Source organism: Macrosteles quadrilineatus, unplaced genomic scaffold, assembly GCF_028750875.1.
Source record: "Macrosteles quadrilineatus isolate MER2022 unplaced genomic scaffold, UCM_ALF_1.0 Scaffold_2__2_contigs__length_208266976, whole genome shotgun sequence".
Lineage (NCBI taxonomy): Eukaryota > Metazoa > Arthropoda > Insecta > Hemiptera > Cicadellidae > Macrosteles > Macrosteles quadrilineatus.
In genome coordinates, this window is record NW_026542595.1 from 148,264,412 (window position 1) to 148,281,616 (window position 17,205).

General features: G+C 34.2%; 1 protein-coding gene across 2 annotated transcripts in view; it reads right to left on the reverse strand.

Annotated features, from left to right (window-relative positions):
- The window catches only part of LOC128986806 (protein sprint), a 368,727-nt gene that overhangs the window by 278,994 nt on the left and 72,528 nt on the right, over positions 1–17,205 (reverse strand). Inside the window, exon 3 of one of the 2 annotated variants that reach the window (XM_054407335.1) lies at positions 16,544–16,620. In XM_054407335.1, the coding sequence (XP_054263310.1) occupies positions 16,544–16,620 (77 nt within the window). Of the gene's footprint in view, positions 1–11,565; positions 11,764–16,543; positions 16,621–17,205 lie in introns of those variants that run through there. The other variant, XM_054407336.1, reaches the window with a different exon arrangement.

Genomic DNA, 17,205 nt, shown 5'->3' on the forward strand with positions numbered 1-17,205 from the left:
ATTGAATAAACATTTTTTAATTTCAAATTTTAATAATATTTCGAATTTTTTGTTATGTATTACTAAACCACGTCGATGATAAGAAATTAAAGTAGTCACCACAGGAGATTAACAAAATCACAACTATGAAAGAAAAACTCTATGATATTCAAATTTACCCAAAAATGGGTTAGTTAACTTTCACAGTGATGTAACAATTACACACATTTCCCAACCTGAGTCGCAGCTCTTAACATACCCGCTTTAAGACACTTACCTCCCTCAATTAACACTCACTATAACCCTGCAGGGAACAGGGGAAGAATAAAACATGATGGTGGGAACTTGTCATCTGTCTCCATCAGAGACTAAGGAAGTTTCCATTATTACAAATTTGAGAATCTATAAAGAGTCATTGATTAAACTGTACAAAGAAAGAACAATCCTTAACTCTGGAACAATATTGACAAATTATGCACTTAGGGGTGGAAGAGGCATTTTGATTGATGAGAGAAGATTTTAAATTGAGGAAATCGTTCTCAAACACTCTCGGGGTTCTTATGAAGTAATCGTCTTTAAGTCGATAAAAACAATGTTTCCTCGATTTACAATGTGATTAGTAAACTGCGAAATACTGTGATTTGATATGTAGTACAGTAACACCATGTACATCAATTTCAGTTTGAATCAAAGTTATGATTAGACGCAGACAGAGGCGAGCTTGTTATGATTGCACAAACTTGTCTTGTTAACGAAGTATTGACATAATAAACATCTCCTGTGATTTAAACACCTTAGATTCATACGACAACAAATGTCACAATTTTGACTTATGTATTATGATGAATACAGAGGAAAATAGTTTAGTAAATCAGACATATAATAGAATATAAAGAATTTTTACCGACTTATTATGATTAATTAATTGTTTCTCACATTTCGCTGAATTCCATTGCCTGTCTCATAATTTTCTTTATTTTTTATTTTGAAATTTATATTGTTTACTGTTTGTAATCTACAAAACAATTAAAACATAACTAACCTGACAGTATTACCGAATGATTATTGAGCAAAATACCACTTTCGTTGAGATTTTACATGCAAAATTAGTACTTTTATATATTCAAATATTTGTAAATTTAAACTTAAGAAAGAGTGTGTCCTTACCTCGTGGTTGACGTTTTTTTGTAAACTCGGTAGAAAACTTTTCTATTAATTATATCCAGGTTCTCTAACACTAATTCTTGAAAATCTGTTTTATTCTAAAACACTAACTCATTGTATTTAATAAGTACTCGTATTAGTTATTCAAATGCCATCTTTAAGATTACTTTAACTTAACTTATCTCACATTTAAGTCCACAAATCAGTGTGATGTTGTTTACAAAACAGCTTTAAACCCCATTTTAAGTGAAGATTTCGCTGAGGTAATTAACAAGAAGCTTGTACAAGAAAATCCTCAAGTCACACAGGTTGAGAATGAAGTCACAGTCACAGTTTTCCTTGACTACTGGTTTTAGAGAAATTTACACTTGTTGTATTAAAATTAAGCTGAAATAAGTATCTTTCTCTTCCAGCCACAACAAAGACCGATGGTTTAAACACGTTTACGTTACACCCAAGTATTCTGGGTAACCGATTATGATCAGTTGACAGCTATAAATACGATGCAGTAAGGTTTATAATCGCAGACACTGTTTATGGGTTGTAAAATGCACGCACCCTTCCTCATATCTTTCGACCATCAGGCTTAACAGCTAATAAATCAATATTGATCTAGCAACGTAGGCATTCTTAAACATAAAAATCATAAAACTTGTATTTTCTAACTTTTCTTTATTTTGCTATACGAGTCATACTGTAAGGGAAAAATTGTAGCAGTCAGGTACTCTTATCAATTTAAATTTTCAGTGGTAGAATCTACTTAAATGTGGAATGAATGTATTCTTCTTATTATAAAGGTAAAATGTAATATATAGTCACAATAGCGAAATATTATTCATAGCAATTTAGTAGTTTAATGGTGTAGTTTGTAGGTATGTAGAGCAGACAGTTCATTAACACCTTTCTTTTAAATCAATTTTCATTTCTATTCCACCCAACTAACAAGAAATAATATGCAAGGTAATTTGGTAACATGCAAGGTTTTATTTTAATATTCAAGGTAAAATAAATAAAAACTTTAACATGCTTTTCCGGGACTTAACGTAACGAAGAGTTACAAAACGAATCCTTGCAACTCATTGAAACTGATGCCATATATGAAGTACTTCACCCATGCTTATGCACATCATGTTTAATAGAACAATTGATGTAATTGGCATATCGATATTTTAATTTGGTTCATTTGTACAGTGGCAATTTTTTAGTATCTGACAACATTGGGGAGTACTTTCTTCAGGTGTGGGTGGAACAAACCAATTATTTCATTTGGCACAATGAAGCTAATATTCATACAGTACTAAAAAAATATTATCGAAATAGAAAAGGCTGCTTCCAGGATTGAGTAATGTGCACCTAGTAATAGCCTCACCAATCTCAGTGTCCATTGGTCATATCATAGATTAAATAAGTAGTCCCTACTACCTAACTAGTGTATACTCCAAATTTTTAATCTATGGTCATATTTCCTCCAAGTCCCAAACCTCTCTGTCTAACTAGGAAGGGGTTTTATAGTTTATACACGTACATATGGCTACGTCCATCAAACGAGAAATATGAAGGATCGTTTCGATTAACATCACTCAACCGTCTTGCTTACACCATAAAGGTCATTTAACGATGCAGACGAGTAACCCGATAATGTCCAGCAAACCCTTATTAATTCAGCTATAATACGGCTCATAATCGCAGACGCAGGTTATAGCCTGTAAAAGAAACTTGAGCGTCCTCAAGGGAAAGTTGATTGCACTTTTTAGCAAAAAGTTCAATAAATCATTCATTAAATTGTTATTTAATTATCTCGTTAATCTAGATCTATCAGTATCGATTGGAATATTACCATTGCATTGTTCTAAACACATTATTAACGGATATAAATGAAATTCCTCCCTCCCGCCCAGCAGAGGTCCAGCTTTGTGTGGGGTTGTGGTTCTCCAGTCAGATATAATTTACTGTTACATTCCTCAATGTTGCATTAATGTGGCCGAGGCTCTGCGATGACACAAATGTCGCCAATAATTACTCTCCCCAGTCACAGCACTGTGTGACCGATCATGGGGTGTGGAAAACGTAACGGGAGAAACGTTAAGCACTAAACTACACTGTCTATTTTTTCAGCAACCTTTTCACCATATAGTCGACCAAATACTTTTTTGTCTTGAGAAATTGCAATATACTGTGGGTCAGACCCACAGTTTTTTATAACTAACAAGCTGCAGTTTTGTCTGTACCAACAATCACATGCCTGTAAATTACATCCAGGCCTAACCGTGAAGTAATAGGTTATTTTCACACTTTAAGTCGGGTTTTCCTAGGCGCGTAGTCGGCCAGCGGAGAGAGGAACGCGGAGAGCGGACTCAGCTTGTCTTAGGTAATTTAATGTTACTGTTTTCCTAGCAGCGGAGCGGAATGCCATGTTAATTTCAATTCCGCTCTCCGTTGTCCGCTCTCCGCTGGCCGACTCCGCGTCTAGGAAAACCCATCTTTAGCTTACGAATGACGAAATGTGTTACTTCAATTTTTCTGGCGTGGACATACAAGATCCTAGTTTACGCTGAACACTCTGAGAAAACTAGAGTGCCAAACAAGAATAAATTGTTTTCCAGAAATGCAATTACTAAACTTGGAAGAAAGAATTGCTCAATTTATTTCTAAATACCGGTAATGTGATAAACGTTTAAAACCCTAGTTTTGCACGATGTTGGTCATATTTTACTTCCAAGCTTTACTAAAACACCCAACAAATACTTTGTAGAAATTTAGAAAAATATTCAGTTTGCAAATTGTTATGAAGTTTCAGTTTTGCATTTTATCCATATATAAATCCCAAAGTACCCATGAACTTTTGAGAAAACTACAAGTCACACCCCCATAAACCATATACTTAAAATGTTCGTCATGACGAGAAACCTTGCGCAAAACTATCAATTATTTCATAAATTGCCCTTTAATGTCGTAATTCCTTTCTAAAGGGAACTTTCCATATACCTGTTAAAAATACCTCATGTGTACTTATTTGTATGTCATTCTTTCAATTTATTAAATTGATTAAAATTGGGTGTGATTATTTGTTTGCATTAATTGTATTATGTTTTGTTTATTTCAGCTAAACTCAACCATCAATGGTTTTATTAATACTTATAAAGTAAAACGGGGTGAAACCGCCCTTAGCTACATATTTATCAGTGAAATCCGCCGATTCCATTTCACCTCATCAATCTCTCACGTGGGTATTACGCCTATTTCATTACTGCACAGCTACAGACGAGCCATTAGCATATCTCCCATTGTGAGGAGGGGTGTTATTTTTCGATTAGTTGCACGATAAGTAACCGTAATGGCCAATAAGCCTGACGTAGCCGCCTATCCATCACGACCAACAATTAAAACTCGGAGGGAATGTTTTTGGGAGAGAGAACCGTACTGTATTGGTATACCTGCAGATTGGAGTGAGAATTTAATAAAATGTGCGAGATTTGTTACTTGATTTTTGTATTGTAAAACATACGGTTATTTTTAAATTAGCTTCATAACGAAATCATTTTTTTTAAGTAGTATTTTTTTCATTTCAGTTCAAGTCTTTTACCTTATCATTCATAAAATCTCGTAATAATGCCACAGTATATAGCGAGGCTTGAGAGATTTTTAAGGCAACCTCAAAGCATTTTTAAGAAAACGTGTAAAATATAAACAGTAACTACGTTTTTTAGAGCAAGCTTAAAAATAATTCAAAGACGAGTTTGCTTAAGGGCAATGCAATAGTCGATGTTTGAAATTGACAAGCAAAATTAGATTTTTCCTCGAAATTCATGTTTAATCTAAACTATACAAAATAAATTAAACCACTCACCCTTACCATAGGATAAAGATAATTATTAAGGTGACTATTTATTTGTTATATTCCATACCTTCAAAGCCTTGCAGTTATTTAAATTTAAGAAAGTGTCACGAGGTTACTTATTTTGTAAATTTAAACTGTAGCTGTTTACTTGGGTAAGCATGTGAGGTAGCTCCACTCCAGCTCAAACCAGCCATTATTATAGAACTTAATTTGTGTTATGGACTATACCATTGTGTAAGCTTTTTTATTTGTAGTATGATTCTTTAAACCAATAATTAACTATAAATATTTCATGTTCCATAAACTTCCTTACAGGTTACCATAAGAGTGATGAATTCTTGGCAAATCAAATTGGCAAAATAAATAATAATTTTCAGATGCAGTTGGATGTGGCAAGTTGTATCATGTTTGCCTTATCAGTTGGATAACCTTGTGGCCAGCCAGGCTTATCAGTAGGAGACCATAGCCGTATCTCGCACATCGACGCAAGTCTATATGATAACATAACAATGCCATTTATACATAGCTGCTTTCATTTTACGAGCTACGTTTTGGATTATGTTTGAATGCGTGTGGAAAAATAATATTATGGATTAAGAACAATAAAATACTCCACTAGTGATGGAGTACAAATTATCTATCAAACTAGTAAATACTAGTGCGATTATTCTTTGTAGTCCAACTTTTCTCTACACTGATTGCAATACACTCACACCCATAAATATATTTGTCGATTAGAACTATAAAGTATTGAGAGTTAGATTGAAAGTACGTAACTACGCATTGCAACAAGGGCCTTTACGGATAAACAAATATGCACCAAGTAAAAGTGGAAACTTTACAGTGAAAAAGAAACCTCACAAAAATACCGCTTGACAGTACAGATACAACTCCAATCATAATCCCAACGATTACATCTGAACGTTTGATTTCCTAGCTGTGTTTGTTTATATCAACCGTAAGGTACATGTTTAGTACTTTGTACAGTTTAGTAAAATTTACCAACTACGTTCATTTGAATTAAAATTAAACTCAAATAGAACTTTTTGACATGGAAATAATCGTTTGTGAACTTGTAGTGTGATCTAATATAAGTTTTATTTAGGTACTTTCCTGTTTCAGGGGAACAGATATTTTTTACTTTTTTATTTTGTACGTACTAACTTGTAATGTATATCCATTATGATGATGTCAACAAGATTTACTAATAGAAAATTAGAGTATAAGAAACTAGAGGTACAACCACTACAAGAATGAATAATTTGTTGCTGATTTCAACCAAAAATATCCTACACATATCACTCAATTTGTTAAAGCATTTTATTCTACCACATTAAATTCATAAATTCTTATATGATTTATTATCCTTATGTACAAAGCTAATGTACCCAACACTCTCGCTTAAATTGAAAACCTATTACAATATACACATTTTAATCTTTAACATTTTGTAATATTCAATCTCGAAATTGCACACAACTTCAACTATAGACCTACAATTTTTCAACGTAAAAAATTGAAAATTGTTCTACCGTATAAAATTCTTCTTTGAGTTCAGGATCCTTATGAAAAGAGCTAATGTATTCCAAGTCCGGCATTAAATTACAGACTAAGGGTGCTGATACTTGGTCTGTGAATAGGCCAACTTTGGTCGTTAGTCGGTATTGAAATACTTGAAACTTGCGTTTAGGGATGTCCTTCAAAGAAGGGCGAAACTCCTTTGGTCCTTCTCTCTCGGACACCCCTGGATTGTGAAATTACTCAGTTTTGTAGCGAGCTGTTTGTTTTGTAAGAATTGTATTTTTTACGAATTCCGTACATATTAGATGCATTGCTAGTTGCCACCATGATTGGGTGGGAATCGAGCTGGTTCTAGTGGAGAGCGCGGGACTTTGGTCCCTGAGATCACTGGTTCAAAACCCGCCAAATCACCAATGGATTGTATCTAAGTGATAATGCCACAACCCATAAGTATAGCCTGAAATGTGGAAAAGGATCCCAGGTTTGAGCCTAGCGTCCTAGGACATAAGAAACAATTGCCACCAGTATACTCGGTTCATGTTCATTTTACAGATGGCTACAACTATAACCTTGAAAAGTCTACCTAAAACGTTAATTTCAAACATGAATTTTCCTCAACCATCCTTAATAAAAAGGTGATTCCGATTTTTAATTTTTGTCGGCAAAAATGAGATTTAAATAACGGTAATCCAAGGATGTATCAACCAAAAAAATCTCTGTTTTTTTTTTTTTGTTATTGGTAATGGACCATGTAAGCGGTTAAGGGAGGGAAACTTGGATCCTTTTCCGATATAAACAGACATTTCCGGTCTAGACCGACAGCTCCATTTCACCTGATGTGATGGTCAGGGTAGAAGTTCATAAATGTTTCACTAGATATTTTTTTTAAATTGCCTTCTTTATTATTGTGGGAACAAAAGTTAATAAAATCGTAGGAATATACACAGTTTTATGTCCATTTTATTCCAAACTAATAAAATGCCAATTTGCAATTTACGAAACAAGGACAACTAATCATACAACATGTAGTTGCTGCCATTGTTGTCAAGTATTGCTTCTCTGTCGATAAAACAACCTCCTTGTACAAATGATCATTTTGTCACTGAATACGACCCGCTGTTCAAAGTTCAAATCTTACATGAAAATGTAAGAAATAATTTGCTCTGACCAGTCTTCTTTACTTCTGATTCCAAAGTTTTCAAGGAAAGAAATAATAAAAGCTTTTCCTAATGTGGGAAGTTCTTCGATTGTCTTTTTAATGTAATGATTCTTTTGTCAAAGATCCCAGTTACGTCACATAAGGTAAAGCTAAATAAATAAATAAGTTAGATAAGAGAGGATAATCGGATAGCTCTCGGTTTACAGATAAACTCATTAATTTAACTTCTTACTATATATAATATTAAACATGAATGGAAAATTCTAATTGATGAAACACTTACATTATGTAGGCTATGCGTTTAAAAGAGCGCCAAGATAAAACTTCTAAACACTTTTTAAAATAAAAAACCTATAAAATAACCTTTTACACCAATTGACACAGAAAGGTCCCCATCATCTCGCTTCACCGCTTCACCGCTTCACCGCTTCACCGCTTCACCGCGCTGGAGAGGTGTCAATCGGTGAACTTTTCAGGAACCTTTCAGGAGACATTTCCGTCGCTATCAGTAAAGGTGATAACGCGCCTCGCCTCAAAACTCATTTTACGCTCCGTGGTCCCTCAATCACTTTCTTTGACTTTGGAAATTGTTTCCGCAAGAATCTGAGAGAAAATATTATTTCGGTCATTTTCAAGATTCAAGACAGTATCACCATTAAGCATTACTCTTATAAAAGATAGTTAACCGAGTCTAAGATTTTTATCGTACAATAACTAACATTTTGGATTTAATTTTGTAATTAAAGACATTAAGACACATGGGAAGCAGATATACAAATGTTTTGAAAATAGGGGTCGCCATTATCATTATAGCGTCTGACTTAAACACACAAAAATCGTAGAGCTAAATTAGATGATATTTTTCTTATAATATAATGTAATTTTTCAGGGGTTTTTTAAGGCACATAGCCGTTTAGAACCCTACAACTGTCGTTTATACTAGAAAATAAACAGTATGGATGATATTTTAAAAAATGTCGTCATTCTGTACTCAAAGTTCAAATGTTTGAATTAATATTTAAATATAGAAACAATTAAAAAGTCCAAACCCGATGATACGGACTAGTAGTCTAGGAGCTAGGCCAAGTCCCGTGTGCACTTTAATGTGCCCTCAGTTTTGTTGCGGGGCTTTGTTAAACACCTTTGGGAGCTTAAAAAAATACTGGTCACGTGGTCAAAATCATGGTCGTTTGGCCGCCATATTGGAAAATGGCCGCCAAAACGCTAAATTATTTGCTAATACGTATCTCCGCACCCAGTGGTCCGATTTTAATTTTCTAAAGCTCATTTTACTCCTTATGTGATTGCAAACAATTTTTGTATTTACACTTTTTTGCTAAACCCATTATTTATTGAGATTAATTAACATTTATAATATTTCCAGTAACGTTGTGGAAATAATTGTTGGTTAATGCGTCCATTCGTTCCAAAAGCTTAAAAGTATCGATAGCCCCAATATTTCGCTCCACTACTGTCGCTAGCGATATAAACTGTCAGCTGTTTACATGTCTGATTCATTGTTTACGGTTTCTTGTTTTTGTTTGTTTGTTTAGTTGGTAAAATATGGTTGGTTTTAGTGCAAGGTTATTTCTCACGTTTATAAACTGCGATGTGAATAAACGCCAAATTCCGAAACTCCTCAATCACCTGGCAAAGCAACAGTTATAGATTTTATGGCATTTGCAAGGAAGGTACCAACTAAATCTTTAAAACTGAAGACATATGAAGAATTGGTACGAAGCATTTAAATAGCTATATCCCAAGCATCTTACAAAAGTGAACGCATCGATATTGTTTTCGACGTTTATAATGAAAAAAGTGTTAAAGGGTTTGAGAGGTCCAAGCGATCAAGGAAACAACCTGTAGAATATGGAGCCCCAAATGACAACACGCCACTTCCTGTGGATACTGACGCTTTCTGGGCCTCATCTAAAAACAAAGAATTGTTGCAAGCTTACTTTTTTGAATGGATATCCCGGAAAGAGGATTCATTCACTGCGTCTTCTATCATTTATCTCGGTGGTGTAGTAAAAGATGGTCAGCCAAGATGTTTTGCTATTGAAAACGGGATAGTTGAAGAAGAGCCTACTTTGGAACCCGATCATGATGAGCCGATGACAGGATCTTAAGCCATATTTCTCACATAACATTGTCTTCAAAATTAAGCAACGTAGTTATCTGTTCTACTGATACAGATGTTTTTGTTCGTGCACTCTATCAATACCTACAGAAGTGGAAAAGCTTAGGACTTAAAGAGCTGTGGATTGCTTTTGGAGTAGGCAAAACATCGCGGTACATCCCACTTCACTCCTTTGAAGACAGAGTACCACTTACTGTTTTAACAGCTTTACCAGCCATTCACTCTTTAACCGGCTGCGACACTACAAGCAAGGTTAGTACGAAATTAGCAGCATTAAAAACAGCTGAATCCTGTGCAGGAGACCTCTTGGTAGAGTTTGGAAAAGGGCCATTAAATGAGGACATGGAAAAAAAAGCAGAAGAATTTTTGGTTCGAGCACTTTCTTCAAGTTCATCAACAATGGATAAATTGCGTTTTCATCAGTTCCATCACAAGAAACTACGAAACTTTCAAGATTTAGCACCAACCTCAAGATCTATCCGTCTTCATATAAAAAGAAGCTACTTGCAATGTTACAAATGGATCCATGCTTTGGAACCATCTGAGAAACTTAATCCCTTGGACTATGGTTATGTAGAGGAAGGTGATTCTCTGATTCCACAAGTGACAGATGATCCAACGTTCCCTGAAGATTTCCCTAAGCCATGTAATTGCCAGACGTGTTTCAGAGAAACTGTATGTCCCTGTAGAAGATTGAAAGTAATGTGCTGTGACTTTTGTAAATGTAAGAGTAGTGTTTCAGACAATTGCAAGAACCCTCATACATAATTTTGCAATTCTTATTCTTGATAAGATTTGAAACCCTAAGTTTTGGAAGACTATGTCTCTATATAACTTTTATCAGTAGGTAAATAGTAATGTCTCTATGTAAGTTAATAGTAAATATATATTTTAAACACACGTTTAAGTCTTTTAATATATTTTTAATTGATAGTTTTAAGCTTTTGGAACGAATGGACGCATTAACCAACAATTATTTCCACAACGTTACTGGAAATATTATAAATGTTAATTTATCTCAATAAATAATGGGTTTAGCAAAAAAGTGTAAATACAAAAATTGTTTGCAATCACATAAGGAGTAAAATGAGCTTTAGAAAATTAAAATCGGACCACTGGGTGCGGAGATACGTATTAGGAAATAATTTAGCGTTTTGGCGGCCATTTTCCAATATGGCGGCCAAACGACCATGATTTGGACCACGTGACCAGTATTTTTTTAAGCTCCCAAAGGTGTTAAACAAAGCTCCGCAACAAAACTGAGGGCACATTAAAGTGCACACGGGACTTGGCCTAGCTCCTAGACTATAGACTGTGTTCGGGTCAGTGACTTAGTTTTTTGATGACCCATGCGGTTTTTTCATCCGTAGTAAATTGTATAGTGAAGCATTCAGATTGGTCCCTTGGAAACGGAATTGGAACGTTTGCAATTTTCAAATGGATATTCTTGTGGGAAACGAACGAATTAAACTATAGTAAAAGAGAAATTCTTTAGAAAATATTTGGTTTTATTATGTGTTTCATGGTTCTAGATTATATAAATGACCCTGATATTCTAAAATCAGTAGTTACACTTTCTGTTTTTGTAGCTGGTTTAAGTTACTTATTTTATGTAGGTCTATAACTGTATAAATTATGTAATATAATATAATTTGTCAGGGTATGTTGGTGGTTAAATTTACACTCACCAGGATTTGGAAATCTGTTGATCAATCTAGTGTTTCAATGAGTATAAGATGTATCTAATCATGGTAAACCACAAACCTGTTATTATCAGCCTCTTCTTCCTGGTATTCAAATTTATCCTCCAGGAGTTTCTTTTTCTTCTTCCTTCGCAAGGAGGAGACATATCTCAGGAAGGTCTTGATCACTCCTGACTTCTCCTCACAAGAGGTCATTTGGAGGTCATCAATCCCTTGTAGAAGTCACTCACTCAATGAAGAGTTTCACTTACAGTATTCACTTCATAAAACTAATTTTGGAAATATGAAAGGAGGAAAAATTTTAAAGAATGTATGAAAGGAAGTTGTGATATACCCCTCATTAAGAAAATATTTAATGAGGCTGATTTTTACGTTTATGCCTATTGTAAAAATATATGACTACCGGTACGGAAGTTTTTATATGCCTGGTTAATTAAATAACTATGATTTACTTAACTTAGTCTACAGATTAAATAACTTGTTGCGTAAAAGATATGGAAGTATCCAAACCTAACCGAGATCAATTTATTTTGGAATATCGAAGAAATCTAACTGAAATTGCTAAAACAGGGATAAATTGTAAAATACGAATTACGTTTCAATATAATCAGAAAATACCGTACTTATTGTTTGGTTGTTTATTTGAATCTTTCCATTTCTCCCATAATCTCTTTCCAAACAGAACAAATTATCTTAATTATTTATGGAATTCATGTACTATGCGTGTAAATCAAATATTTATTTTAACCAAGCTATGATTTTAAAAGTCAAACATTAAACTAAACCGTAGTCCAAGAGAACTCTCTAAAATACATTAAGTGAGAGCAGACACAATTTAAGTAAAAATATTTAAATTTACGTAGCCCACTTCAACTACAACCTTAAATTCATAGATAAATGAACTGTTCTATACCAACCTACTCTTTTCCTACGACATCGAAAAATCAAACCAAACACTGAATCATGAAACATACACGCAGTGAAAACAGAGCAAAAGTTATGTGGAAATAACGCAACAATGATAGCTTTTATGTGTTTGCCAATGTTGAAAACACGACATGGTCATTACCCCCCACCACCATGTGTATGTTGGGGATATACATCATTTACAGGGGCCCGGCCCGGGGTAGCTGAGAGGGGTGTAATTACTAACATGGACCTAACATAAATCGCAACTCTGCAGTGAAGATGGGTCCAACAACAGCCCAATGGATGATCAACGGCCATAAAAGATTGTATAAGTTTAGTGTAAACAAAAATGTCGTTTTCATTGTAACCACAAATAATGTAGGTACATTTTGATGATTTGTAAAATTTAGATTATCACATTAGGTGGTATAGGGATCAATTATTTTTCAAACTTTGATGAAAGCTGAAGTGAAATACACTGTCCATGTTTCTAAGTGGTGTCGTAAATGCTATGTCTTTGTCTTTTATTGTTAAATGTCATGTCTTTTAACCTATAAAAATTATTAAACCAATTACAACTTGTTTTTTTTTATATTCTTGCTTTCCCTATACTGTAGTACCCAAGATTACAAGCCTAACGACTACAACACACTCAAACGTTATTCACATGGGAACGCATTCACCTTGGATACTGCAAGAAGATTATCATCTCATTGAAAAATCTAAAACCTGGTTTTAAGGTAACGTGTGAAAGTTGGCAGGTGTTCAATTTATATGTATTTTTTTAGTATATCTTGCCGTTTTTTGCTTCACTGTTTTGTTAAAATATCAAATGACAAACGTTAGTTTACAAAAGAATTTTATTGTAGTATTCAAGTTATATTCAGTAGTTTAAAGTTGGTTAACATCAAGAAAAATTGAAACCCACAAAACCACGTAAACCTGAATAATCATTACAATTGTCTTCAGCTAATCAATCTTCATGAATCATAAATTCGTAAGGGAGTACTGTATGTTTAATACGCGATTAGGGTACTTGCGGTTTCCAAAGTAAATGATTAAACCCAGCGGAAATCAGTAGACACTAAAGTGACGTCACACTCATGCTATTGACACTGTGTGTTTAATGCAAACGAACAATTACTATTCCAAGTGATTATTACACTCTGAGTCATGTCACTATCGCTGTCAATGTCTGTTGTAATTCCACTTGGCAATGGTCTCTGTAGCCACATGCGATCTTACATCTACAGACAATATTAGGCTGGCAATTGTAAATCTAATCGATTAATGCCATGAAAACTGTTTCATGGCCTTTGGATGTCATTAGGAGAAGAAACAAACAATTTTCCCAATGTTTATTTTTGACATGGTTAGCTGTCAGAGACAACCGATTAGAGCATTACGTTGATGATTGTCACCAATTCCGATTAAAACTACCTACTTTAAAGCCAAGAAAAAAATAATTTAGCATATTCGAGTTGTTGTCATTTATAATGTTTATGAGCTCTATTGTAGTAAACTAAATCCACATATCCATATTTGGAATGTTAAAAGGTTTTAAAAAGGTTTCTTTTTAATTTACGAATGTTTTGAGTTTTGCAACTGTTAATGCTTAGCCTTCGGACTGACCTGTTCTTGGCTAAATTAACCTATACAAGTTTTACGCAATGCTTCTCTTGAAATTGTGAAGATTTACTTATTTTTACACTATAATGGTCATATAAGATCATATTTTTTTCTAGCATGTATACATGTGCATTAGTGAACGTTTTTTTGCTAATATCGCGTCTGTGAGTCTAGATTGACTATATAAAAATTTATTTGTATTGAAATGTGACATAGCTCATTGCTTTGCTGGATGGCTAAAAAAATCATAAAATCATTGAATCAAAAACTAAACTGTGCTTGTCCTAAATAAACAACTCAACAATATCTAGCAAAACAATTATGCTCATTGAGTTTTTAAGATTTGATTGGCCTAAAACACATTTCTATTGCAATAAATTAACAACTCTCATACATAACATGTTGAGGATGAGATCAACTATATTACGAAGGGCCTAATTTTATATAGGCCTGTCAAATATAATTTGAAAGATGTTGAAATAAAGGCTGACACACTTTGGCACTCGCAAGGTCAAATAAGTTGGGAGACAAATAGTCTAACTAAACGTCAACTAATGTTTCTGTGTTGTGGTTCGTATGAAATGATGGCTGTGTACTTTCTACTTATCCTACATATTCGGTGTAAATAACTATAGGCCTGATTAATCGGGTTAAACATGTTGTGCTACTGTATAACATTCCATGTAATGCTGTGAATTTTCCATGGAATAAAACAAGAGTTATGTTAAGCCGAAGTAATTTCTGTTGAACCATTATCGAATGAAGGTTTTGATAACGAAGATAACAACGTTTAGCACTTTTTATCCAATTTCGACTTAAACTAAAAGTTAACATAAACTAGATTGTTTAAGGTTAAGTACACGATCCGCAACGAAACGCTATTTTTAACCTAACTTGCTAGACTTTATGAAACTACTTTTAACTTTACACAATTCACTATTGACAAGGCACCAACCCAGCAATGTTGACACAATATTCACCAAGATTTCACAATCACTCACACAAACTAGAAGATACACGGACACTGATCAGCGATCGCGACCCGAACAACTTCTGACATGAGTACCAAGAAACAATCAGCTGATAAGATAAACAGCAGACGACCAACCTGCCAGCAACAAATATCGCAATGCAATTGGCACGTCATGTTGGCAGAATTTATTGCATTAAATATGTGTCGCAAAAATATTTGAACCATATTCCTAAATCGGACCAACAAAATCATTTTTTTTATTAGTAAAATTTAATTAGCATTTTTATTTAGTGTGTAGTCATTACTTTTCTGTCTGTTAAACTTAGCTTAATACTTTTGTAAATCAGGAAATATTCATTCTAGACTAAAATTTATTATAGTTTGAAAAAAACAAAAAAAAACTAAAATTAAAATTATCGTCCAGCCAAATTGACTAGTCTGTGTGATAAGTCACTTGATGACGTAATCTCTCGTCACCAATGATATTATTTGTGAGAGAGAGGGAGTCTGATAGTCAGGGGTGCAAAGACCTTTATAATCCCTATATCACCTTTACACACCTTGCATACACCACCACACACACACACACATACCTTACCCTGTGTCCTCTAAAATCCTCATCGCAGGTGAACTCATAGTGATGCTTATTTAAATAGAGAATACAAATTTGTTTGGCAAAATAAGTTTGTATGTAGACATTAAGTGTTTTTAGTACGTTTGCACTTTTAAGTTTTCAGAGTTGTTAGTTAACTAAAGTTACAGAGAGCCTAAAATATTCCTACTCTTTCTAAGAAATATTAAGTATGCTTTCCTAAAAATGTACCGCATACTTGTTTTGTTTTATTTGGACGCTATCACTTGCAAATAACATCGAGTGGAGATACTGTAGTAGGAAGCAATAAATTTACATGCAGACTATTACACGTTAATTTCAGAGTTTTGTATTTCAACTTTTTTAGTAATGTGATGGGTTTAACCAAAGGAATTATGACTTACTTCAGACATTTACTCGTTGTAAAGTAAAGACCATAACACCTAGAATTATGTAGGTTTCCAATGAGTGCAATCACATGAGTAGGTATTCCTTTCACTGTAAAACTACAAATGATACGAATAAATGGAAACTTAGGTGTATTTATTCGTAGTTCTTCCAACGTTGATTTTGCCCAAATAAATAATCAACGAAGAAAAACTTGACCAAATGGCAATTCTTCTGCTAACAGCTCTTCTAACGCCTAACGACAATGGTCTGGCCATCACATCATAAGGGGGGGGGGGGGAAATTAATCTGCCAGACGTTACATTTGTTCTCTCATTAGAGGGGGGGAGAGGGGTAGCAGATGGTACCTGGTAGGGGGCCAGACGTGTAATGGTCAATGTACAACAATGATAATTATGGGAAGTGGCTGGTCAATTGAGTAAATAATGTTGAATTTTAACTACTGTACCACAATATTCTAATATATGTTACTTGTAAACATATTTTGCACACATATTCAGATTTGTTCAGACAATAATTTTTACTCACCTGATTGGACAACTTTGAGGAGGAGGGCAGAGGTCATTCAGCATAAAGTCAAGGTCATTGGCGAGCGTATTCAGCAACTGAAACAAAACATTATATTACAATTGGGTAAAAAATGTACATCTAATTATATATTCCATTGTGAAAGTATTGTAAACTCTACCTATATCACCAATTTGTTCTGCACCGTAGTATACGGTTGTAGTGATACCACAGAATTTTTTTTCATTTGCAATCAGTAGTTCTTACTGTTCAGTTGGAGTTGGAAATCATATACTTTTTCTCTTCAAACCTTCAACCTGACTTATACTGTAAAGTTTGCATTACAATCTGTTCACAATAAAAAGGATTTATCGTAATGGTTCAGTGAGTGTTTAGGCTTTCTGCAACGTGGATGTAGTTGTGAGTGTGAATCAAACTCTCGTTTTGAGTTCCAGTTCGATACTGGTTCAAACTAAAAAGACATTGATTGTGAAGCTCACTTCGAAGCTGAAGTAACCTCCCTATATAAACTGCCTTGTCTTCCTACCTCGTCTAATCCTTGAGGGTTCGCGCCCCTGGATCTACTCATTACAGACTTCAATATGAATCAATTATAAAGGGATTTGTAGTTCGGAAAGTTTACATTGCGCACTGAGATTGAGATTGTTGCATTTTTTATAACT